Genomic DNA, 26,570 nt, shown 5'->3' on the forward strand with positions numbered 1-26,570 from the left:
TTGTGCTATTTATTGATATTCTTTTGCAATCTTTACATGAACTACGTACTGCATGATGCACTGTTTCGTTCCGAGTTTATCCTACACTGAAACGTGGCTACGATGGCTGGGACTGAACTGGGAACTATGAAACCACCGCGGCCGATGCAGCTTGCAAACTAAAAGCACGAATACCAGTGATAAAATTGCGAACATTAACGCCGAGAGCCGCTCGGAGTGGATGCAACAGGTGTAGAGTGGTTGCACTGCCAAGGCCTTGCTACTGTTTCCAGGCTTGCCTAGAACACTTTAACCATACAGCTGCTTTATGCTGTATCGATGTTTCGAGCGGAATACTTTGTACGTGGTTTGAGCGCGCTGTTAAATAGCGACAAAAATCAGTCTACTTACTCGACTGAAAGTAGTTGTAAGCGTCCAAAGGTTTGTAATTCTTGGCGCGTTCTGCGGTTTATAAGCTGTGCGAAAACTGCAAATAATGTTGCTCATTTTCCCTGGCTGGCAGCAATGCTTCGTTTGTGTACCTTGAACTCACTCTTCATTTGGTACAGCGTGTGGGACCGGACGCTGTTTTTCCATCGCTTTTGTCCTTACCGTTGAGGCTCACAAAATACCCACATAGCCTTGTGTGCACATGAACTTGACAAAATGCAGGTCTAGTATATTATTCCAGAGAAATAGCCAGTTTTGTATGGGAAACGCATGACTGGAGTTTTGCCTCTTTCTCTGCATAAAAGGAGACCGGTTAGTCTGCCAAAAAGGCATCTGCACGTCGCTTTTGGCAAGCTTGGTCACATGATGCTCTCGTGCTTTTGCCTACCGTGGATTGCAGACTGCAGAGCCACCTCTGTTGTCTTGTTTATTCGTAAACATGGACGAGGTTCATATGTTAAGCAGATAAGCGAATACAATTTGAAAATTCCATACATTTTTAATGGTATTTGCGAAAATTAAATGAGTACAGACATCTATGTAATTGTGTAATAACCTTTGTCAAAGGAGGTTTAACATCAGTGCGGTTTCCAGACTTCCACAGTTGGCGACTCTGTATTTTGTTTTGTGTGTCCTCACCATGGGGACAGCCAAGTTTGCATTGCCTGTGGGGTTGTTGTGGTGCTGTAACACATGAACATGCTACTTTTGCATGAAAATTCTAAAGTGCTCTTAGCCTTTGAGAGCAGTGGATAAGTGGTGTTGTACTTTCCTTTCCAGCCCCATCAGAGATGAGGGGGCGGGAGCGGATGCGCAGAACCCGCTCTCCATATGGACATGGACGGCATGAAGATCGTGGCAGGCGGCGGTCTCGAAGCCGGTCTCCATACGCTCGTGACCGGAGTCCCAGGTGAATGGCTTATTAGCTTGTGCAGTTTTTGAAACCAAGCAGTGATGAAAGCCAACAGCGTCTGCTGGGCGTTGCCAAACTGCCAGAGCCAGCAATGGTAGAACCCACTGGCACGGCACGTCTGCATGATGGACACCTTGCTGCTAGGCTGTCTGATGCTTGTGCTACCCATTGGCGCTCGGTAATTCGGTTCAGTGCTGTATTTGAACTTAGCGGCATTGAACAGCAAATTCAACTAAGACTGGTTTTTCTGATTTTCTTGTCACTAAACATGACATACCGTGCTTGCTTTGGAAAGTCATTTTGGGATGACTGCAAATACATGTGACAATATCTGAAGCCAGAACAACTAACACTCCTGTCTCAAGTTAAGACCATCATTTAATAAAGGCTTTCAGGGTGTTAAGCTTGGAGATGTAGGTTCAGTGTTCTTGCACCACTGTTTTCCTATAACCAGCCACTAGGGGTTGAAGTGCTGTGCCAGTCTTGGGTAGCGCCAAATATTATCGTCAGCCAGGATGTCGGCCAACCGGGAAAGCTGGGAATTCTCAGGCAGTTGGGATAACTTGAAGGTAACTAAACTCTCGATAAAAATGGACTGGCATTGCATCGGTTGTACAATATGCTGTTACGCGTGCTCTCCTCAGCGACTACCAGCTTCCCGCGTTGGTTGTGCTGTCAGGTATACTATCTCATAAAGGTGACAAAAAAGTGGGTCCAGTGGAGTTTCGAATTTCAACACACATTGAAAGCAAACACTTCCCCTGTGCTCTGGTTAGCAGTGAAGCATGCGTTTCCACTGGCCTCCCCTTGTTTTCTTTATTTCCCAATAGACAACTCCCACAAAGCAGCAGGAAACGTTGCGGGAATTACGCTTCCTATCTCCCGGGGGAGCAATGCAAGTCCCAAACAATTTCTTCCCTGTGCATAAGCTTGATGCAGTGTGCATTTCTGTTGCCAGGTGTGCACGCATGCGATGCAGCTTTGGGAGAGGTGTGTGGTTTTGTGCCTTATCAAGAACTTGAAAAAAAATTTGAACTTAAAGGTTCACAGAAATGGTCACCAAGAAGGGTAAACGCCATAACACTGATATTGAACCACCCATCATTCTCCTGCAAAAATTTTCGATCTAGCTTCTGCAACACCAGAGAAATTTGTGATGAAAAATGACCCTTTCAATTTTCCCTCTCAACTCGTATGCGGAAGGGAGTCATAAAAAATTAAGAATACAAGCAAGTTCAAAGCTCCGCCTGGAAATGAGTCACTTCGACAAACTTCTGGTTGCCGCGCACTTGCTTGCTCGCTGGCGTACTTGCGTCAACCAGTCCTCGCTCGCACATGGTGCCTGCGTGAGGGGCAGGGTTAATTATTGTTAGCTTAACCGCGGTTTCGCGAAGCCATGGTTAGCCTATGTTACATGGCGAACCAAACCACTGTTATTTCAAACAGAGCGTGGCGACCTCGGTTTGCGTCGTTAACCGAGGTTATGGCGGCATCTGTTGACTGAGGCTACTCGTCTGCGCCCGAGGGCGTGAAACGTACGAGCGGGTCTGCTTCACAAAGTTGTTCATTTGCCCACTGCATCACGTTTAAGGGTTGATGTATAGAATATGCAGTATAGAATATAGAATGCCAGACGATTACGGCCGAGAACTCAGCGACTGTGTACTGAAGCCTTGTCCTGCCTGCAGTGAACGGCTTGTTGCTGAGCAAAACGTCAATAAATGTGCGGCCATAGCTGTTATGAAAGTGCACGAGTTGCATCGCTTGCAGTACTGGATGCCGCGAGCAGGCTGAGGTACGTATACAATTACCGCGGGCGTGGGGCGCGCGAGCGCGCCGAACAATTGCGCTGTGTGCGACGGTCCCTAGTCGTTGCTAGGCCTAAATTGTTTCTCTTTGAAGCCGCGGCGGTCGGCGCTTTGGAACTGATCAACGCTGTCGTAAATCGTCTACTTACAAAACTGCCTTATTGTGAATCCTATCCTGCCATAGTAAAAGAATCGGGATTAACTCTGGCGACGCATTAATCGTAGAGCTAGTACGAGCAGATCGGATGAGCCGAAATGCACCAGAGTCAGCTGGCTTGAGCAGAAACTTGCTTGTATCATGGCTATCGCTCTCATCAACAATTTGCTGCTGGTCAGTGATCCTCACAAGGGCTTCATACTTGATATTCAACTCTGTATTCTAGACGCCAACAAATTTTAGCACACTTTATTTCGGACATCAGCGCTAACACTCCGCAGTGTCTTTCGCGTACGGATGCGGGAGAAGGGGCCACAGCGACAGTGTTTGCGGCGGTTGAGGAGGTGCTGCCATCGTGCGGTGTTTGACGTCTGACGAACCTCTGGTACTCCTGAAAACACGTTATATACATGATATTTGTAAATGCGGCTTCGTTCCGCCGATAACTGTGTTGCTTCAGTTGTTGTACTTGATGGGCAATGGCCGCCTAACCGAGAAGGGCGGCGAGCTGTGTAACAGCGAACTGCAATTGGCGGTTAACCGTGGTAAAGTTTGGTAACCTCGGTTAAATGTAACCGTGGTTAAGCCGGCTGTTTAACAGGGAATCGTAACCATGCGTGCCATGGGCTTGAAGGCACTGACCTCACTCGCACACACCCGAGGTGCCTGAGGAGTTGAGCAGCGCACGAGCAGACTTTCGCAGCTACTGCAATTGTGTCCTTGACGTCATGGCTGCAGTGGCCGCAGCTAATGGCAGCTTCTAGCGAGCCTTGCCAGTAGACTCGCCCGTGACGTCACGGGTTAAGGAAATAGTTCTATGCGACACCGCCAAGCGACAACCTCTCTGCCCGCGAATTTTTAAAAACTAATGATAAATCGCTCGCTTTGTTCCAAGGATTATACGGTTAATGCCCAAAAGGATTTTCTACACACTAAACACGTTCATCAGTGGCATCTTGGTGACTGTTTCTGTGGGCCTTTAAAAAGAAAATCACTTATGCTAAACAGTTTCACAAGTCACGAACCTCGCCACTCTCCATGTTTTCTGTTTATGTCTGTAATCATGACATGCTAGCTTGATTTGATATGGCAGATGCGCTCGCTTATTTGTGCAATGTAGCAGACGTGTGCTGCCGGAGACTGCGCAGCTCGTGCTCAAGGCAGTTACTGCATGCGCGGTAGTGCCCCGCAGAAGGGCATTGTGTTAGTGCTGAGTTACAACCTTTATAACCAACCAGTCAAGAGTATCTCGGCCAGTCATGCCTTCAGGTCCATGACACTTACAATGTACTGTGGCGCAGGTCATGCTCATGCTGCAAACGAAAGCACGCACCGCGCGAAGCAATAACATAGTTTCTATGGTTAATGAAGGCAGCGAATATCATGAGGTAAAAACTGGTCCAGTGTCTTCCACTTCAGTGTCTCTCATAGCCAGTTTCTTTAGGACTTTAAACACTAAAAACTACGAAATCATCTTAAAGGGGGACCCGGGTCTTTGCAGCCGAAAATCTGTCAGAAAATCGGATTTTCAATCTTCTTGTTTTCGCGATTTTGAGATCTTTCCGCAGCTATCTCCGAAAACTATAGCCTAATTTGCGTGTTACAGCGTTCCAAAGAAGAGAATCTGCGCATATAGCGCAGGTCAAATCGCGCCGAATTTCGATCTCCTGCAGTTCGAGAAATACGCGATTCGCGGACATAATCTTGGTGTCGTTCAAAGATTGCGATTCAGGCCATTCCTATATCTCTGTTGGTGACCATGAGCGAGCCCACCGAAGCGGAAAACAAAGGAATAAGATTGCGTGAACCACGCCCTGCTATTGGACTCCCACCACACGTGAGCAAAAGGCGAGCTTTGGTTGGCTGGCGGCGTTGACTGCTTGCGGTCCGGCGCCATTTTGAAAAGGTCTCTCCTTTAGGCCTAGTTGGCCTAGCGCCGTTCCCTCATCGTAACCACAACGCGAAATGCGCAATATTGAAATTCACGTTTCGTTATTAGCCTAAAAAAAGTAGTGAGAGGAGATAAACGCGCTGGGGACGCTGCATCGCCGCATCTGGTTATCTGCAATCAATGACGAAGCGCCGACGCTCTGCGTCGAGTCCACGATGGCCTGATAACAGCGTAACATAGCCGGTCGTGCTCAGTGCGATAGCGAGGAGCGGCACGATCTGCTGCGTACGGAACCGTGAGGGTGCAGATGAGCAAGTGCAGCTTTCAACGCCGGGATAGATTGCCCTGTGAGGCAGTGCCGCGACCAGCCGCAGCGGCAGTCTCGAAGCAGCGTCACGCGAAACAGAGAAGATTGCTCGGAATCCCAAATCTTGTCGAGATAAACTTTCTTCTGAATGCTACGCGGTGCAAGACGAGCAGCGGTCGTTTATCAAGGCTGACTGCGTTTACTGCATGAACGTGAGAATGATTTGCGGAGGTCACGATGCAAACGCACTAGTCTTGGTGGCGGCCTCCGGACCATGCGTTCCGTTCGCCAGAAATTTCATTCTTTGAGGGCGAATTATATCGATGGGAAATGATGCATTGGCATCAGGGGCTAGTCAGAACCAACTATAATAGACTTTTAGTATAGCATACACAGACACACGCAGAGGAATAGCGCACGCCAAAAATACCGTGACGCGCAGTGCGCATGCGCTACACGATACCCGGGACCGAGCTCCTTCGTACGATCGGCCAGCGTACGCCGAAACTTGAGTTTATCGTGCCCAGCCCTCACGTACGATTGGAGATTAGCGTTAACAAGATGGTGGGAATTTGTCTTAGTTACCGTGTTTTTGGGCGCGCTGCCGCCTATAAACGGCACACGGGGTCTTCGCTTTGCCTTGTATAGCATTCAGATCAAATATTTAGTGAATAATTTGCTTTATTTTTTATTCTGAACGACGGCAGCGCAGTCCCTAAGCCTGACGAGTAGCGTTGCTTTGTTGGCATGGCAATGCTATGATGCGGATCGCCTTGGCTTGACTGCTTACACATGTGTATCCGTAAAAATATGCTTGGCAGTATGGGGCTAAAAGGAAGCCGGTACTCACCATGATGGCAATACAAGGTAAAAGTATTCAACATGGGAATACCAACATTACGGAGTACAACGAAGCTGCACAGCAACGAAACTGGCCAAAATCCCGATGCGATAAACCAAAGGAAATACAGCACCAAGTTTTAGACGAACCACACAGAAAGACGGACGGGACAGGCGCTAACTCCAACTAAGTTGATGTGACATTGCATAATGCAATGTCACACCAACTAGCCCAGCAAGTGATACTGTTTCCCGATGCGACTTAGCTAGTTTTGGCTTGGGAGTAAAAAAAAAAGCCTGAGAGTGGTTTTTTATTTTAAATCTAGATGTCGCTACCGTAGTTTGCATTCGCGCTTTCGTACGGCCAACTAAAAGCGCCGATGCAACACACGGAGTCATCATCATCAGCCTGATTATACCCACTGCAGGGCGAAGGCCTCTCCCATATTTCTCCACTTACCTAGTAACTTAACCCGGTAATAATTTGCTGGCGTTTATCGTACGAAAGCGTCCATACGCTATACTAAGTCTCTAATGAGTTACTGTTAGCTTTGGTGTTTCAAAAATTTATCAACAAGTTTTTCCTCAATTTCTCTAAATCAAAATATTGAGGACTACATGTTTGCAGGTGCGATATCTCTGGTTTTACTTATGATATTGCTATAATTCCTTTTGCACCAGAAAGGTAAACTTATGTACAGTGCAAAAATATAAATGAATTTGTAATATTTAATGTGGAAAGTTTTTAAAAATTTCATGTTTTCTGGGGTGTCAAGGTGGCTTTTTGGTCTCTGAACTTTGACAAGCTGTAACTTTGGTTAAAATGGAGCCAGGACATTCAATCTTGATTTTTGCATTCTCTGTGTTCTAAATTGATTTGATTATAGCTCCTGTAGTTTTACTGACAGCTCGCCTCCAAACAAAGAACATAAAGTGCTCAATATCTTCAGAACTAAATGGCTTACATAAAATTAATGTGAATATTTGAAATCAGCACAAAAGGCTGCATTAATGGTGCAACTTTCATCAAAATCTACCCGTAAATAAAAAATAATGTCTTAAAACCAGGGTCCTCCCTTTAGGGGGGATGCGGGTCTTTAAATATGCTGAAAAGGGCAAAAAACAGATTTTGAGAAACACATCTTAGGAATGCTTGTACTTTCGTGCACTAGCCTTTAAAATATCATCACTGAATTCAGTCAGGAAATACTATGACTTTTTAAATGCCACCGGTGCCGGTTGCCTCGAATACGGCCCAAGAGGGGTGAAATTGTTTCGAAATTCCTGCGCGCAGTGGGTGAAGCAACTTGCTGGTCGCTGCCATCTTGGTTTTACATAGCTGCCAACTCTCCCGAATTGTCCTGGCATTTCATGATTGTATGGACAAGACTTCAAATATCCCGAAAAGTACCTGTCACAGCCCAGCGTTTTTTTCTAACTTCATTTTTCTTTTTGCGCGTTTAGCTATAATTCTATATCGTCCTATAATATAACCATGCTGGAGAGCAGCACGGCAGCAGTTGATAACCAGCATGCAGCTTGATTCAAGGTAGCAGCCGCCGGCATCACCACGAACGCGAACCTTATTTACATTATTTGTAAGTCGAGCCCCCCCCCCCCCCCCCCTCAAATCGCATGTCCCGAAAAAAGACGGCATACCGGTGGATGCTGAGACGCAATTTTTTTTCTATTTGTCCATGTTATAGCGCTGTTTTAAGGGCCTTGTCCTGCCTGCAGTATTGTTTGAACGGCTGTTGCAGAGCAGAATGTCAAAAAATGTGCGGCCTTAGCTGTAATGAAACTACACGAGTTTGCAACGCTTCCAACATGGGTCTTAGTTTTGTTATTTATAACCCAAAATTTATGAAATCTCGCAATTGTTTTTTTTACTGATTTCAAACATGCAAAAATTTTTCTTCTAGGGTAATTAGGTGTTACAGAATTATTGTTGCTGTCTGCTCAAACAATAGGGGAAAAAATGCTCATCTGAAATTTATTTTTAATATACGGATAGATACTATAAAAAGTAGAGAATGCAATGTTGGAAGCAGTTTTAAAATTGAGCTAATAGATTTAGCAGCCCACTGAACTTCGCACTCACAGGCATAACTGTGTAAGGAAATGTAAAGGACATAGTTGCCTCCGCTACTGCAGGAAGTACCTCGTAGCAGAAATTGCATGTCATATGCATGGAAATATTGTGAGCTGGATGGATTTTTATAATGCATTCATTTCCTTCTCTGGCCATCTCAGGCGCAGCCGCAGGCACTCGTACAGCCGTTCACGTTCACGGGACAGGAGACGGCAGAGCTACTCTCCTAGAAGGCAAGTAGCACGAGCTTGTTATGTAACTGTGTTGTGTGCATAAATCCAGCTTCATTGTAGCAAAGTTTAATGGTAGCATATTCATATGGCCCTGACAGGTCTTACTCTTGCTTTTCATCCTGTTCTTTGGGCAAAGCATAAGCCTAATGTTAAAGGGACATTAAAGACACCCAAATATGTTATCAAAATCTAATAAACGGCATTTGGTGACTTTTTCTCCTCTCTGTCGCCACTGTTGTGCGTGTCGACACACTCGGCCACGATCTGGTCAATGGTCATCATCTCGGAGGTGACAATGGCGTCGTCTGCAGAAACATAATCGCTGTACACGATCCCGTAGGCGCCAACGGCTTCCATGGCCTTGTCGAATTCGCAGTCTTCGGTGCTTACAGGTTCTGCTGCGCAGTCTGCGTCACCGAAACACTTCACAAAACAGGTTTTGAGCGTTGCGGCAGTGACAGCGCTCCATGCCGTAGCCGTGCATGGCATCAAGAACTGTAATGCCAGTCTGCTGCTGCCCGCAATCCACTGAGGCCAGGGATCGCTTCACTATGCACTTTCTGTAAAAATGCTAGACGTTTTTTATGATGCCAGTATCCAAAGGTTGAAAGTGGCTTGTTGTGTTGGCTGGAAGGTACACCACCTTGACGTTCCGCAGTAACATAGTGTCCTTGGGGTGCGCGGAGCAGTTGTCTAAAAAAAAAAAAACCTTTCTTCCCTGACTGCCCATTTTCGAGTCCACAAGAACTCTGCGCACGTCATCCAGGCTTGTAGTGGCAGGTCCCGGATGTTTCTCAGGCACCGTGAGCTTCATCATCTTTGAGCCATCCGACACGAGGTGTTCTCTGCTGCTTTTGATGGCTGTACCTTATAGAAGAGGCCCGCTTCATCGGCATTGAAGATATCCCTGGGTTCGTAGCCCTTGATAATGTCAGTCTTTCCAGTTGTCTACGGTAGCAGTGTCCACGCTTGCAGCCTTGCCGTTCACGGTCCGATAGCAAATATCGTGCCTTCTCTTAAGGGGGGAGGCTACCCTTGAACACCAACTTTTTTATTTCTTGAGGTATTCGAATGAAATTTTCAGGGTATGCTCATAGTACACACATTTGAAGAACTACCAAGTTTCATGGAGCTGGGCTCATCGGTTCTCAAGTTAGAGGAATATATCAAGATAGTTTACATAGGTCCCTAGGGGCGGGCCTGGAGAATTTGCAAAATGTGCTAGCAGTGTGAAATTTGTTATGGTCATTCCTGGATAGTTTCCCCAGGGCAAGACAATTCCCTTTTTCCAAATTTCCTCTCTGAAAAATTTTAGTACAGCCCCAAATTTAGTGTTAAAATTTACATCTGACTTAATGATATTTTAATTGACTGCCCCTAATTACACAAAATATTTTGGAAAAAACGAATTGTCTTGCCCTGAGAAATTTACTTAGGTATGTAACAAAAAAAAACCTCATGAAAATCCAATAAGCGGTTCTTGAGCTATGACTTTCCCTAGCAGCCACACTGTGCAAAAAATTGATTCTGAGAAAACGGCTCTCAAAGGTTGAGAGAACAATAACTTTTTTGTTTCTCAAGTTATCATGATGAAATTTTCAAGACAGGCTCATGACATTAACAAATAAAAAACCACCAAGTTTCATAGAATTGTGCATGCTAGTTCTCAAGTTACAGAAGCATAATATCAAACTGGTTCGAATAGGTCCTTTATATCAAGCCTGGAGAAATTGTGAAAGGCACTGGCATTGTGCAATTTGTCATGCTGATTCCTAGATAGGTTCCTCAGGGCAAGACAAAGCCCTTTTTCAAAATTTTCTTGCTGAAAAATATCATAGAACTGGGATTTTTGTTATCAATTAGACCTATGTTGATTAACCAAATTAATTATGACAAATTCCAGACATAATATTTTGAATACATGGGCTTGCCTTGCCCTGAAAAATTTATTCAGGTACAGTCGAGCCCACTTATAAAGGCCCCACTTAAGACGAACACTCGCAATTATCACGAACAAGTCCGGTGCGGCCGTCAAAATATACATTAGGGCTATGGCGCTCCGTCGATCTTGGCTACAGCGAACATCTGTGCGACTAGCCGATCAGCTACAGCGAACGCCTTGGTGCCGCGGACCACTTTCCACATGCTGAGATCCGTCGATCCTGAGCCCTGCAAGCCGCGACAATCGGCATTCCCGATTCCCCCGCGGCATTTCGCCCTAGCTTGGTAGGCGGCGCAGACGCAGCAAGCGGTTTCCCGGTTTATCTATCGCGGCATCTCGCCGGAGGAACAAGAAGCGGCCCAAACGCGACAAGCGACTTCCCGGGTTATCTTCCGCGGCATAAACGCCGAAACGAAAAAAAAAAAAAGTTAGCAAAGTCTGCATTGAATGCGTGTCGCACCTCGAGGCAGCCAACAACGACAGCAAAGAGCCGTAGCAGACGACACGGGGAGGCGGAGACCGACGCGTCAGCGGCCGCAGCAGCCAATAGTAGTCGCCCGATCCCCCGCGTTCTCGCGGATCGCGCGCTTTGCCCAATCGCAGCCTTGAATTCGAGCGCGGGAAACTTGAAAGCCGCCACGAGGCTCTCAATCGGTAGCAAGCCACGCCTCGACCGCGCCGTCGTCGCCGCCGCCGAGGGTGGCAGAAGAAAGCGCAAGAATTCACAAACAAAACAAGACCAAGATGGCGGCGCTCAGTTGGGCGGGAGAGGAATGGTGCGCGCGCGAAGTTTGGGAATTTTCGGCGCTTGCTCGCTGCTCCGCGGCTGCCGCCGCTTGTTAAATAATTAATTTCGAGCATTTCTACGGCGAGTTGGGCATTGATAATTACAGAAATGGTAGTTTATAAGACATACTACCGGAATATATAATCTTCCAAAAATCGACTTTTTCGCGATTTTTCGGTTTTCAAAGGTCGCGTCCCCCCTTAAAGCGGGCGATCCAACCATTTGATGCACTGAAATCGTCGATCCCAAGCTTGTCTGCTATCTCCAGCGCTCTTTCGCCCAAAGTGGTGCCATCAAAATACACACTTGCAGCTCTGGCTTGCTTGAACCATGTGTAAACAGCCTCATCAAGCTGCACGTGCCCCGCAATCAATGGAGTTCATGGTGAATGGCGAAAGTCCAAGATCCTTTGTGATGTACAGCTCCTTCCGCGATCGGGTTTGCATCCACGGTTCGACAAATGTTCAGCTTTTCCTCCAAGGAGAGCGCTTGGTGCTTTAATTCCATCACTGTAACTAGTTCCCGCGCTGAGGCAAAACGAGACAGCCACTAACCCACAGCGATTTACGTTGCAGCGTGAAAGGGTCTCCACGGCGTCAGGTGGGTGATTGAGCGCGCTGGACGCGTGTGCACACAACCACGGTACGAATTCACTTCTTGCGTATCCCACAGCAGGAAAATAAACGCGAAACGATGCAATGATATGGGGAAGGAGTCTGAGCACGAAGTTAGCCACGCAAGCACCAACCACACAAAGGAAGCAGCATGGGAGAACGAAAAATGGCACGATGATAGGTAAAAAAGATGCGGAACATACCTGCCAACTCTTCTGAATTTTCCGTAAAATGTACGAATTTTGACCAGTCTTACGATTTTACGGAAAATGATCTATTTTCGGAAAAAAAAAAAAGTGGACATCTATTACCATCATGGCCTCGGAGATAACACCACACGCTCGAAAGGGTAATTTAGGAGGCCATGTTAACACTATTATGGTACCTTTGGCGGCCACGAGAGGGCAACACATATTTGTGATATCATCAGCAGCTGCAAACGCCTACTCGGGGGAACACTAATCCATATCCAAAACTCTATACCGCCTCCGCCATGCTAGTGGCTGTTCTTTTGTTCAAGTGTTTAAACAACTTTGGTGTTGGCCTCTGTTTTTACGTGATCTGCGGCCACGTCCGACTCAGTGTGACTGAAGTTTTAGTAGTAGCGGTTTTGCAGTGCAGTGCGGGCTCAAAGCTGTGACAGTACTTACAAGTATTTTTTAATTCGTACGCGGCAGAATTTTTGTGCTTGGTGCAGTCTAAGAAAGGAGAGAAGTTCGGATTTTGCACCACATGTGCCTGTGATAACATTTCACATGGTGGCAAGTCCGACATAAAGATCCACATCGCTTCGAAAAAGCGCCAAGGATACGTGCGAGCCGCGGACAGCCAGCCGAACCTGACAAGTTTTGTTTGCAGTGACAGCGACTTCTGTGTGATTCTTGCAGAATACCATTTCACAGCGTTTTTAGTTGAACAGAACATACCGCTCAGTGTCAGTGATCACGCTGGACCACTTTTCCGGAAAATGTTCCCCAAGTGCGAGGAAGCCAAACGCTACGCCTGTGGACGGACGAAGACGGCAATTGTTCGTGAAATGGCTGCGGATGCAGACTCCTTTGCTGGATGCCCTAAAAAAGCAGGTATTTTCGATTGCTGTGGACGGAAGTAACAATAGGGATACGCAGCTTTAGCGTATTGTTGCGACATACTTCGTTAAAGAGACCAGTAGAGTTGAAAGCCGCCTCCTTTGCCTTGGTACAATCCAAGGGGAAGCGCCAGGTCAGAAAATTGGAAATTGATTGTGGACAAAATGAAGTCCCGAAGTTTGCCTGTTGAAAACCTGTTGGCATTGTCTTCGGACAATGCCCATGCAAGTCAGCAACTGCAAAAGCGTTGCAAAAATCGTGACACAATGGAGTTTTCGCTCATCACTCTATGGGACACGGATTTTGCTTGCGGGTAAGTGAGCAAGGGTGCCGCTAAAGATAAATTCTTAAAAAGTAATTCTTAAAATCTTCAGGTTGGCAGGTATGCATTTGCTTTATCATGCTATGAGTGCTGTCTGCCACTCCACTCATCGGAACGCCCATAGCAGCAAGGGGCTTTTGAACGGCGCTAAAAGCCGTCCTCATGATCCTTCATGATTGCTGACTCTTGGAAAGATGGATGGCAAAAAAAAAGTTTAACTTATACTCCTTGTCAGAGATCATAGCCTTTCATGGCAGTACTTATCCCTATTTCCAAGTTAACAGGGTTGGAACTGAGTATTTAGTTGCGAGCTACGGAGGTTGCGCAGAAGAGAGCTGGCAGCCGCCACCGCGGCCATTTCCTAACCTTGCCGCTGGCCGCCGCGCCGGTCATGGCGCCATTCATTGCAAGTTTTATTTGGTTCCATCATCTGTCCCCGTTTTGGACGTGCGCAGCCTCTAATTACTCTGGCGCTTTTTTTGCCGCGTGATGTGCGTCAAGCCACCCAGGCACGGCGGCACGTAACTCGATTTATCCGTAGCGGAACTGACTCTCGTTTGAATTAACGGGCTTTTTTATACACATCTCTATGGAGCTTGGCCAGGCCAAGTAGTAGTTTGAATTATCCAAAAATTCGAATTATTGAGGTTTCAATTAACGAGCTTTCACTGTACTGGCATCGTATTCTGTGTTGAGGCTGAGGTGAAACTCTGACAGAACGGATTTTGCGCCGATCGCTCAACACAGTGCGATGGCGCTGTCTTAGAGTAGTACGCGGCAGTGGCATCAATACAAAGTGTATTTTCTTATATCGTGATCCGGGATGCAATTTGCACTGTAATTTGAACCCGTGGTGTTGCCAGACTGCACGCTTGCGGCCGGTGCCTTCTGGCTTTTGTTTCATGCGCATTCCTTACGGCTTCCAAAGGCTCGTTGCATGCACGGTTACAATCTTTTTTCTGGCGTCTACATTGCAAGAGGGAAAAAAGACTGCGAAAAGCGGTGCGTCGAGAAACAAGCGCAAACGAGTGCGAAGTGGCAGCTACAGCGACCGGCTCGCGCAGCCATTCTGCTTTAGCTACGTCATTTTGAGATAGTGCAAACGTGCAAAAAGGAAACAGCTTCAAACCAAGCTCAAGATGGCAGCGATCAGCCAGCTGGAACGCACGCGGGATTTAAAAAAAAATTTCCTCTTTGGGTGGCATTTCGTGGCTGTCATGATGTTTTGAAACCCGATTTTATCGCATTTCGGGACCGATTTCAGCGCTAATTTGAGCGCAGGTGCTCGAATGGTTAAACCTTCGGAAAATGGGCTTTTCTAAAAACTTTTTGCCCATTTTTGGCCGTTCAAGACCTACATCTCTCCTTAAAAAGGCACCTGTTCGTTTCCTTCCGCCATGTGAGCAGCAAAAAAGGGGGGATGGGTTAGCATTGTGTTGCTGATTGCTAGGCTGTTGCCTGCCGATATTTTGGTCCAAGAACTAAGGAAATCCTAAACAAGCACACGTTGACTGGAGAGCATACCTTGCAACATTAGAGGAGCAGACAAAACTTTTGGGTGAAGCGGGTAACTCTCGACTTGCTGTTATATGCGCGCATTAGTCAACCTTAGTTATTTTCGGGTAGTGAAACATTTTTGCAAAACTATGTTCAGTCTGGTTACGGCCAGTGCATGAAAGCAAGTGCCGCCACCACCGTTTCTGTCCCGTCATCGCAAAACAGATGAGATTTAATGCGCTTCCCTGCTCGCACCGAATGCGATCCTTCCAACCACCGCAGTCTCCAGCTCGCCTTCCCCGCAACAGCGCTCGTGACTATGACAGACTCCCGAGCCTCTCCTGGTGTTTTTCTAGTGCGTGTCCAGCTAATGACTCTTGAGTGCTTCATTTTCAATGAGTGCTTCACCATTTAGTGTTTAGTGTGCGAGCCCTAAACTCCCGCTTGAATGCACAGATTCACGGGCCCGACCCAGCTCGTTTGTTTACATAGCTTTTGTAATGACTAGATGTATGCTGCTCGTTCCCACGTACGGCATAAAATGCAAGCTGCTAGCAATACCAACTATGCACTTCTTTTTCCATGGGTTGCACCTTTGTTTGCTCACAAACTACAATAGGGAACCCAAGCTCAAGTTTCGCCGCGCGATGGCAGCGCCGCATTCCTGGCATGGTGGCGAAATGTGAAACGATGGGACGTCGCCGGAGCAGACGCTCCGCTAGCTTCCTGTGCACGTGCGGCGATCGAGTTGCGCCTGGTGGTTATTTGGCGATACAGAAAACGCTTCCGCTGATGCGAAACGGTGGTACTAAGTAGCATTGTGTCATGGGTAGCCACAATAGTAGGCGAAGCGCCAAAAGACGAGGCTCACGTGTGGAACTTTGCAGATTTCATTGGAAGCGTTTCCACAAGACCTGTTTTCCAACCACATGACAGCATTCTGAGAAGTCTCGCGTTCTTTGTGGAAACGAAAAGGGCCAATTTTCCCCTTCTCCATAAACTCGGAAATGTTCGACAGTTGACAGACGTCTTAGAGAGGCATCAAAAGAGTACAATGGTTTAACACCATCTATACGAAGTGAAGGGGGTGGAGTATTATCCTGCTCTTCGCTCCGCGCGTGTCTTGCTTTGCCGATTTTCTGTGCTCTCTCCCTGCTTTGCGAGTGCTCTGAAAGCAACCAAATCAACAGATATCCAGCGTGTGACGTCCGCGATCGATAATGATGTGTGAATGTGCCCTACGACCAAGAAAATATCTAGGAACGAGGACTTTTTTTTTAGGAGGGGGGGGGGTGGAAAACATGCTTGGCTGAGCCGCTTTTACAGATTTCCGCAAATTGGCCAATAAATGAACCAACATTATTATTATTCACAACCAAGATATGTTGGAAGTGCAATACAAAAGCGATCCTAGTTATGGCTCGACACTACTCGCACTGAGCACCCTATTCGCGTCACAGGTTTCGTAAATGCAAACCAAATATAAATAAAGCACAACCATTCAGTAAGAACCGAAATAAAGCACGATTGTAGTACGAGCTTGGATTTCACCTTCCTTCGGAGCCAGCGAGCCGGTTATGTCGCGTGCAGCGCGCGGAGCACGCATGTGCTTTTGAGACTGCTAGCGTTCGAACCTTTGAAGAAACATCTCCTTCGGACTATAGCTTATTCTTCTACTGCAAGATTTGCTTTAGTAACATCTTAATAATAAAAACAAAACCGTATATAGATCTCATGCTACAGGCCAAAACGATAATCAACAAGCGAGTAACTTTATCTCAGAGTACTGATAATACTTCCGCAGTTTTTAAACATATTATATACGACAATATAGTTGCATAGCTGACTTGCCTCAAGATAAATTTCCTACGTTTTCGCTAACGTGGGAAACGCATTCACAATCAATATTTACTCATCGCCGTCTGTCGTCTGCTCTACAGTGCTGACGTGAATAAAAATTTTCTCGCCTATAATTACGTTTCCTCCATGGAAATACGCGGCAGGTTGTCCAATAATCAAGACGGAATGCAGGCGGCATGTTGCGATGCGCCTGCGCGTCAGGGCGCGTGCTCGTTCGAGAGAAAGCGCGCGGCGCACGTCGCGAAGGCAGCGAGCCGAGCCGGCGGCGTCCCAGTGTGTGTTTTTCTGCCACAGATGGCGCTGCCCATCAGGAGCCGCAGCGCCGCCCAGCGATGCTTTGGGAGCCTATTGCGCTGCAAGAAGCGCCAACAGCTGCTGGCTGCGCTCGCACGACAGGGGCATATTGATGCTTCCCGCTCAATGTGCCCGCGCTTTGCGATGCAAGCAGTCATCGATTTGGGGTCACTACTGCCAGAACTACAATCGATGGCAATATGCAACCGCTAATCCTTGCGAGTACCTGCTCCGTAATCGCCCAAACTAGTCCCCAAACTCGTGCAACTCTTGCTAGGCCTACTCATCGCGGCACAGGCTGGCAGTTTGGCGCCTACTAACATTCCTGGCCAAGGTCATTGCTACTGAGAAGGGCGAATATAAAGTATGTGTAGCTGCTTGTTTTCCTTTTTCTAACATGGTTAAGCTACAGACAAGCCTATCTGTTCAACTCATTGGCCGTCAATCTCCTCCGACTCAACCAAAATACATTGGGCGACAGCCCGCTGATCAGTTCCATCGGCGTCGCAAGAATGAAAACCTTACACTACGGTGATAGGCGACCGTTGGTCATGCTGGTGTTGTTGCCGGTGTAATGCGACAGATCAATGAGTCTATATGCTAAGGAACCTAACCGTACCGCCGACTAACTCACCATGTGCCTTATGGTGGAGAAAACATGCTTAATGATGTTACCGCTTTCGTGCGGTAACATCATTAAGCATTTCTGCATGTGTCCTTTGAAATTGCAGCCTGCATTGCAGACTATGCCATACTGCGTATCCTCTGATGTCATACAAGCATTTCAATATGGCGGTCACTCTTAGTGGGAGGAGCTTCTAAATGCTAATTTCTATATTTTATTTTGCAATATGCGCCACGCACTAAGCACTAAAGTAGAATCGCAGACCTGTATATTGTTCACAGAAGTATAAAACAGCAATATGGCGAACAACCTTGTCATTGCCCCTTTAATACCCGGAGATTCCTATAGCAGTGTGCTCTATGGTCATGCACTTTTTTTAATTTTTTGGTGGGGGGTGCAGAAACTATTTTAATGGCTGCCTGCTGAGCAGTTGGTTGAACATCCTTCTCCAGAGGCTATTTTCAGGTTCCCAGTCGTTAGCAGTAACACATAATTCACGTAATCAGACTTAATTGCTCAATGAAAGCTGAAGAGTTTCAAGCTAGCAGTGTTGTGTACTTTAGTAAGCGTGTGCTCATGCAAATGAGCAGTATGTGACACTTTGCAGCGCTTCATAAGACCTGAACTGTAGTAGTGTGCTGCTGGGTCTAGTGCTTTTTACTTTTACCTTTTTTAGTTGTCTACAAATGTACTCTCATTCGGTGTAAACCAGAGTACTATTAAAAGGACAGAACACTAACCAAAATACGTAATGAGATTACGGTGGAAATGATCTTGCCTTTCATGGTATAGATAGTGTTAAGATATCAAAGAAATGACTGTTGATAATTTTACTTTGGCACTGAAAGACCCGCGAAAACTACTTATGTCACCGCTTGTGGCGAAATGCTGTAATTATCACTGTAGTAACCCTCAGTACTGCATCTTGGTGAAAATGTCGCTAGTTTTCAGGAGCACTTGTTCCATAGATTTCGGCCTCCTCGACAATCTATATAGATGAAGCTCAAACAACTCCAAGGATCACTAAGGTTGCATAATATAGTGTAGGCTTGACAGAGAAAAAAGATTATGCGAATAAAATGTTCTTGCTGAAAACACTTAATACCACCATCGTCCATGGCATGCTTGTAAGATTGCAGCCAATGTTGCGAATAGCAAGCAAGATGGGGATGGTATCTTGTGACATCAGTGACCAAAGGTGGCCAGACCAGAAAGCTGCTTTCGATATTCATAATAAAAATCGTTTTAAAACTCTACTGCAGTGGATGAGCTCATGAGGATTTATAATATAACGTGTGTGGAATGAAATGCAGTAATTAGTTTATGCTCAAATGCTAGCGGTCATGACCCTTTAAGACCCATCTATATGCACAATAAACAGGAGTTCCGCTTTTTGTCTCTAAATGTCTGTAATCATTTGCTCTTATACATGCGTTTACTATGATACAATAAAATTCCATGCCCATGACCAAGCCTTTGATTCTGCCAGGGCTTTAACTGTCTGCCCTTCTCTGCTGAGAAGGAATGTTTAATTTGTTGTGAAGAAATACTATTTTAATTCTATCAGTCCTCTGGGTTCTTTCCTGCCTTGGGAAAAGTGGTTTTTGGATGGTGTCATTAATATTTTTCTTTAACTTGCTTGGTACAGAACTGTCATCTAATTTGTAGAAGAGGAATTCCTCTTCATAATGGGTATTAGTGACAGTATAGATATTTATTGAGGGATGAAAAAGAAATTGCAGTTAAAAAAATTCACAAGAGCCTCAGTTTCTTTACAGGCGTGGTAGTATTAAAATTAACTTCTTATTGGGCTGACTTGCGCCTGCAAAAGAACTAAACTGAGCTGAGGTGATAGCAACAAATGTGCTCATTGAGCTAAGAATGCAAGTTTCACACGTCAGTGGTCAATTTAAAGGCTGCAAAGAAAGATAAAGCTGCGGACGATGACTAGCACAACCTAGAACATTGCAGAAATATAAGTGAGTGGCCGGAATCATCAAAAAACATGTTGTGCGACAATGAAACCGATAATGCTGTGTCTCCCAACGAGTATGATCAAACAAAGCACAGAATTGATCCACGTGCCAGGCAGCTGTCGAAAAAACATACAATTTGAATGGTTTGCGGCATTACTCCCCCTTAAAAAAGGCATCAACCCGATGCTTAAAAAATACACAGAAAGGTAAACAAAACACTAAATTTTTACTTTAGCTCACGTAATAAGGTTTGAGGCATACAACATGGGTGACTTCTGGGTGTGCCCGGCGCTTTTGGGATGTGGTCGGGCCATATTTGAGCTGATGCGTTGAAGGATTCTGTATGGTCCAAAGTACTGTCGCAAGGGCTTTTCACTCCGTCTGCGGCAGCGTATCTGCGTCCAAACCCACACTTAGTCTCCCGGCCTGCGCTCTGCATCGCATCGTCGCAAGTTTTGACATAATGGGAGAAATTGGCAGCTAACCGTGGCCAATAATACTTCTCCCGGATTCAGTGTAATGTGCATGCAAGGCGATGTCCTGTCATTGGCTCATCGTGACACGCTTGTAGAATTTTGTCAGTTTTTCTTTGTCCCCGAGTGCAAAGTTCTTCACAGGGACATCATTTTGTAATGCGAACGGCGACAGCCGAGACTTGAACACGGGGAAGGGAAGCAATCTTTCCTTCTAATTGGCTAGCGCTTTCAGCTCCGGGTCTGATCGCTCTTGTTCTGCGTTCCTGGCGCTTAGTGGTTCCACAAAGTAGTCCTCGTCTTTCGGTGGCTCCTCAACGGGAGCTCGTGACATGCAGTCTGCATCGGAGTGCTTGTCCGGACTTGTACACGACTGTGATGTCGAATTCATGAAGACGTAGGCTCCATCAGGTAAAGTGGCTGGAGGGGTCCTTCAAATTTGCCAGCTAGCAGAGAGCTTGGCGATTGCTTACCACATTGAATGGTCGGGCGGACGGAACTTCGATGTTGCCCAGGTGATTGAGAGGCACTCTTTCTTGTCCTTCAGTTCTCTGAAGGAGGACTGTCTAGGCCAACGCTGCGTGCGTCTGTATTTCGCTGTTTTCGTTGAAGTGTCAGAGGAGAGGAGGGGTCTGTATGCAGCGCTTAAGTTCCTTGAATGCGTCCACCTGCGGTGCTTCCCATTTGAAGGGCACATCAGACTAAGTTGCGTCAACAGTCGGCAGTGCACATTAAATTCCTGACAAAATCTGCGCTTCCCAGCGCAGATGTGCAAGGAATCTCCACACAGCTTGTCGGAAGGCTGCGGTAACTGAGCAATCACAGCAGCGAATGCCATCCTTGCTCACGATATGGCTCAGGAATGACAGTTCTTCGTAATCGAAGTGGCACTTATTCGATTTTAATGTCCCATGGCATCCAGCACTGTCCGCATCCTTTTCAGGTGGCCTTAAAGTTTGATGAGAACACGACGATGTCATCCAAGTATACCAAACAAATCTGCCACTTTAAGCCAGCCAGGACAGTGTCTATTACCCGTTGAAACATGGCTGGTGCGGAGCACAAGCCAAATGACATTACCCTGAGTTTGAAGAGGCCGTCTGGTTAGGGTGTCTAGAAGGGGAGGTGTGAAAACCGGACAGGAAAAGCTGGTCCCTTCCGCGTGATTGCCGCGCGGCGGCGCTGTTGTCAGCGGCGCCGTCAGCTCGCGCGGCGAGTCTGCTTGCGCGAGCAAGGACAAGGCTGTAGTCGAAACGCGTTCTGTTGAATGTTTCGAAGTTTTAGCAGACACCGCGCGTCTACATTATAAAGCTTAACTAGTACTACTGTTGACATATAAACAAAGAGAAACAAGAGTATCTTTGGGCATCTGAGCGAATTTTCTGCTAGCCGAAAGCACATATTTTACGAATCTATTAAAGCCAATCAATTTTTATGGAGCTTAACTACGACGGAATGTGTTCCGCATGATTGTATACGCAAAAATTGTCCTGTTCTTCTTGGTGAACGCTATAGTTATTGCCAGAATCACCAGATTCTTGCGCACGTTACTTTTTGCGGCGGGTGTTAACACGCTCGAAAGTGATTGAATGCGATTAAACCTACCAGAGCATTACTAAACCATCACAAACGTGTTGAAAGGTTTCAGAGCCATTTCAACTACTTTTTCCTCGAATATTCGCTTCTCGTGCTGTGGTAGGCGTCATGCAGCCTACGTAAAGAAAATTAAGCTTGTTGCCCGTACAATAGCAAGATCGTGTGCTGCAACCAACATTCGTGCATTTTGGATATGATCAGTTCAGCAGTCGTTCAGTCGTGTCCGACTCTTCGTGACCCTATGGACCATGTCACGCCACGCTTTCCGGTCTCTCACTATATCTTCCTAACATCACATAACTTAATCTGCAGTGCCTCGAGGATGCCATCTAACCATCGCGTTCGCTGCCTACCCCTTCTCCAGCGACTCCTCTCTTCTCATCAGATGACCAAAGTAGCTGAGCTTTAACTTTAGAATTTGACCCTCCAATGAGCAGTCAGGGTTTGTGGTCGACAATATCGACTGATTTGATCTTCTGGCAGCCAGCACCACAATTCAAACGCGTCAATTCTTCGGCGGTCAGCCTTTTTCACAGTCCAACTCTCGCATCCATACATCACAACTGGAAAGACCATAGCACGAAGCAGGCGTCTCCTAATTTCATGACTGCAGTCTCCTTCCGAGGTAATCTTGGAGCCCAAGAACAGAAAATCTGTCACAGCTTCCACTTCTTGTCCATTGATGCTCCAGGACAAGAATGCAATAAAATCATGCACCGTGTTCCTGGACAAGCAAGCTTTATTGGCACACAGCAGAATGTTTTCGACCAATTTCGCTGTTTACTTCAAATCACACAAGGTTTTGTTCTTTTACCTTTTTTTTCATTAATTTCTTGATTTAGACCCTTCAAAAGAAAGTGGATTCTGGGGAGGCAGAAACACCTTACTACCGATTTTGTGATTTCAACACAATGCTCCACACAACCAATCTGTGGCACGTTTGAGCTCAATTTCTGCAGTATGCTGAAAACAAATCTAGAATGCAGACGGGTTCTGCTGTATTCATGTGTCAGCCTGTTTTCAAGAGTTTTAATCAAATTATACAGTGATGATGATGAATACAGTAGCCCACCCACTCTTTACAAGTATCAGCTGGAAGATCTCTATAGGGACGCAGTCTTTCTCCACAAGGCAATCCTCCCTGCATGCTATACAGTTTGTCGACAGCACGCGCTTCCTGGCCACATAGCCCGCAATATAATATACCAGCCGAGCGTCGCTTCGCTTTTCGACATAGTCTGTGTGGTCTAACGCGACCTCAACAGCATCCAGGGGGACTGCAGCCCACTTCGAGAGCTGATCTGGGCAAGACTGTGCACGGAAAAGACACTTTTTCCGAACACGAATTGTAACCCGAATCGCACCCGGGAACAAAGCACCACCTCCGAGTTTTTTTTCTTTGACGTCGGCGGCATTTCTGCCAGCACGCAGCGAGGGTATGCAAGCAGCACACGCAGGAAATCGCCCCGAAACACACGACGACGGGTCAAACCGCGCTCTGACTACCTTCACTCTGCCGCCCCCTCCGGAATGCTGACGGCGCCCCAGACTGCGGCGCTCCCTGGCGGCAGTCACGCGCAGGGGGTCACTCTTCTCTATGGGCAGCGCGCCGCGTTTTTCACACCTCCCCTTCTAGACACCCTAGTCTGGTGTTATGAATTCTTGCAGTCTTTTTTGCTGACCTCAATTTGCCAGCACCCTCTCTTCCATGGACAAGAAATACCTAGCGTTGCGGAGACTGTCAGAGTATTGTCATTGCGAGGAGCGGGTAGACATCCGGCCCTTTCTAGGTTTCCTTGGATCACATTCATACGGTCAGATATTCATCTCTTCGTTTTTTTGTGCTGAAAGTAACTTTTCTTCCGTGTACAACAGCTCCAAAATTTGAATTCCTCCTGCTGCAAGTGCAGTATTTTTTCTCCATGCCCTAAAAATTGCTACAAATCCTGTTTGAGCTGTTGCACCCCTGTGTATTGCTGACACTATGCTTCTGCATCATGCAGTTACCGCTCTTGATAGAAAATGGTTGAAGACAAGAGCAGCACTAAGGACTCGTTCTCTAAAGCACAATAGTATGGCTTCTTTCATATAGGAATCGCGGCACAAGCAAGGAAGAGCCTGTGCTTCAAGTTCATTCCGCATGCTGGCATGCATCGTTAGGAAAACTAGTCATATTACTTGAGAAAACAGCCACTCATGGGTGGCCTTGTGTTGACCGACCTGCAGTTAATCAGACAGTCTGCATTAAGCCACTAGCAGGTCCACTATATAGATCTTAGCAGTGTGGGCGCTCATATGTGCACTTCGCGCTAACACTGAAAACTGACTGCTGCCACTTACACAAAGAGGAAGAATTTCGAGAACTCAAGCCCAGTGCAAAGGTTTGTAGAAGGCAGCCTTCACCTGCTTGCATCTCGTGCAGTGTGCAACCACGGACTGGTTTTGGCTGGCAAATGGCACATCCGCCTGGGAAGTGTCCTTGAAGTTGCCCCAAATATTAAAATGAGTGCTTTTCGCCTCTTGGTGTACTTTCCTCCAAGTGTGTCTTGCCAGTGGATTTGATATCTGCCTCTTGTTGAACGGTGCCCATTAGTGCAGTCAGCCTGATGCTATACTGGGTCAAATTTGAATCATTGATAAGCTGGATTGTACTGTTCCAGCTGGGGCTGTGGATTTGTTCTGAAATGTACCTTGAGCAGGAACTTCTGATCATATGGATTTTATTGCTTGTTTTAAATATTACCAGTCTGTCATCCACATCAAAAACTGACAAGACCTTAGAATATGCAGTTATTTTTACGTTGTTTGTGAGGCATCAATAATACTGTAATCACTTTATGGCCGACAGATTAGAAGAAAAAGGATGTGCTGGTGAGGTCCACAGTCATGACCCCTTAATTTCACATCAGATGCTCTGCTAGTTTTTTCACTGCTATTTTCCTTCTTTCAGGTCAAGGTCCTACAGCAGGTCACGGTCTCGGTCCCAGTCTTCTCATCTTGGGAGCAAAGGCAAAAGCCGGGACAGATCGCCCTACGAGATCATTGATGAAAGCCGCGAGAAGTCTAGGAGCAAGTCTCCAGAATGACGCAGTCTGCGGACTGCACTGTTTGATTCTTGAGATTGGACTAGATTTCATGCTGGTGTCCTTTGAAGTTTCAGTGGAAAGTTTTTCATCTGTTCTGCTGGATGTATCTCATATTTAGCAGAATGGGCTGTACTTGCTCACACCAGTGAAATTTCATTTTTCATTGCTGGTTCTGTCTAAAGTGGATTTAGGTTTCACATTGGGTTCCTCTGTCAGCCAAAATAAACAGCTCTATTTCCTCCAAGTGCTGCACTTGGAGGCACTTTATAGGCTTTATTTTGTGCCCTTCAAAAAGCACCTTGCAGCTTGGTCGATGCCTCCTCTATTTTTACAATGACGACCAAATACTTTTCAATGGGAGCAGTCTATGTTCACTGCAGTTCGTTGCAATGTGGCGCTACATTTAGTGTGCTGCCCTACGTCCCAGCCATAGTGTTCGCCTATTCGCATGCCATATGAATCTCCCAGATTCTTGCTTGCTTTTGAGCCAAGCGTTACTAAGCTATGTACAGCTGTCTTTGCATGGCAATTAAGTGTGGCTGTCTCCAAGAGTGCTCAGTCTTCCTTTCTTTAAGACCTAACTTAAACTGAGAGGTAGCCTTGTGTTGTCTAATGGATGAACACTAATCTCGGCAATGAAACATCTGTTTGAATCCTCAAATTTTTAAAAATCATTTTTTTTTGACATCAAAATAAGTTCACCTATTTCCTGGCATGTGTGATAGATACTGTGTCTTTCTTTTATTAGAAACCAATTTGCAAGAACAATATCAAATGACATTGATGTAATTAGCCCAAATGTCCCATTCTGTGGTCACCCGAAAGTACAAGGGCCTTCTTTGCCAAAGACCTCGTCTGGTGACAGAAATCTCAAAGGCAGGCCCACATATTTTGTTGCGTCACAAGACTTGTCATCTGAAAGCAAACTCGTTTGGTTGCTCTGAAGCACTACAGTGGCCCCTGTGTTTGCGGTGGGTAGTGAATGTCGCCGGAGAGTTTGGCGGTCGCGTGCGACAATCCTTTCGACATGCTTGCCAGTGCTCTCCGAAGGCACTTAAGGCTGTCCAACTAATAGTGCACCATGGTCCAACAAGGACAAGCACGCACACACGGTAGCTGAAACTTCTGCTCTGTGCGGGAAATGTTAAATCCTTCGTAAAGTAAATTGTACGTTTATTTTAAGAGCTAAAATTTCCAGCACTGTAGCTAGAAACATTGATTTAGAGCTTAAAAGTGTGCTTATATGTCCCCTTAAAAAAGCAAGCACGGGAAAGAACCGCCTATCACGGCTGGGTAGGAGAGGCCTTTAACTGTCGGATCGGCTGTACTCTGCAGGCATTGCAAAACTAAGAGGAGGCGCTGCTCTGGCAAGGTGTTCTGTTCAGTGTATAAAATTTCATTGCAGATAGCTTGTGCTTCACCTTTGAGTCAATTGTATGCGGTCATTGTAAATACTTTGTCCCTATTAAAGTTCATAAAAATGTTGTGGGCATTTTTTTTGTTGCAGTAGTTCATTTCGACTGCTGCTGTCAGTTGACACCACTACACAATTGCTAGTTCTTCAGTAAGCATTAATGGGGTAGTTCACAGCCCCTTTCTTCTATCGGCCTAGCTATGAAATGGGTCATGCCACGGTCATCCGATATATTAGTTCTGTAGTCTGGCAGGTAACACTGTACCTTGTTCTATTTCCGAAATTCGAGTGCCCTAAACGCATTCCGTATTTCGAAATCTGTGCCT

The 26,570-nt window shown here is 46.3% G+C and overlaps 1 protein-coding gene across 1 annotated transcript in view; it reads left to right on the plus strand.

Annotated features, from left to right (window-relative positions):
- Nucleotides 1–26,314, plus strand: part of LOC146206785 (serine/arginine-rich splicing factor 12-like) — a 30,402-nt gene extending 4,088 nt beyond the window's left edge. The window contains exons 4-6 of the mRNA XM_084591571.1: nt 1,210–1,339; nt 8,599–8,670; nt 24,695–26,314. Coding sequence (XP_084447697.1) covers nt 1,210–1,339; nt 8,599–8,670; nt 24,695–24,830 — 338 coding nt within the window. The 3' untranslated portion in view covers nt 24,831–26,314. The remainder of the gene's footprint in view (nt 1–1,209; nt 1,340–8,598; nt 8,671–24,694) is intronic.
- The last annotated feature ends 256 nt before the right edge of the window (nt 26,315–26,570 follow it).

The sequence above is a fragment of the Amblyomma maculatum genome, chromosome 1 (genome assembly GCF_055883805.1).
Source record: "Amblyomma maculatum isolate TAMU_Amacu chromosome 1, ASM5588380v1, whole genome shotgun sequence".
Classification (NCBI taxonomy): Eukaryota; Metazoa; Arthropoda; class Arachnida; order Ixodida; family Ixodidae; genus Amblyomma; species Amblyomma maculatum.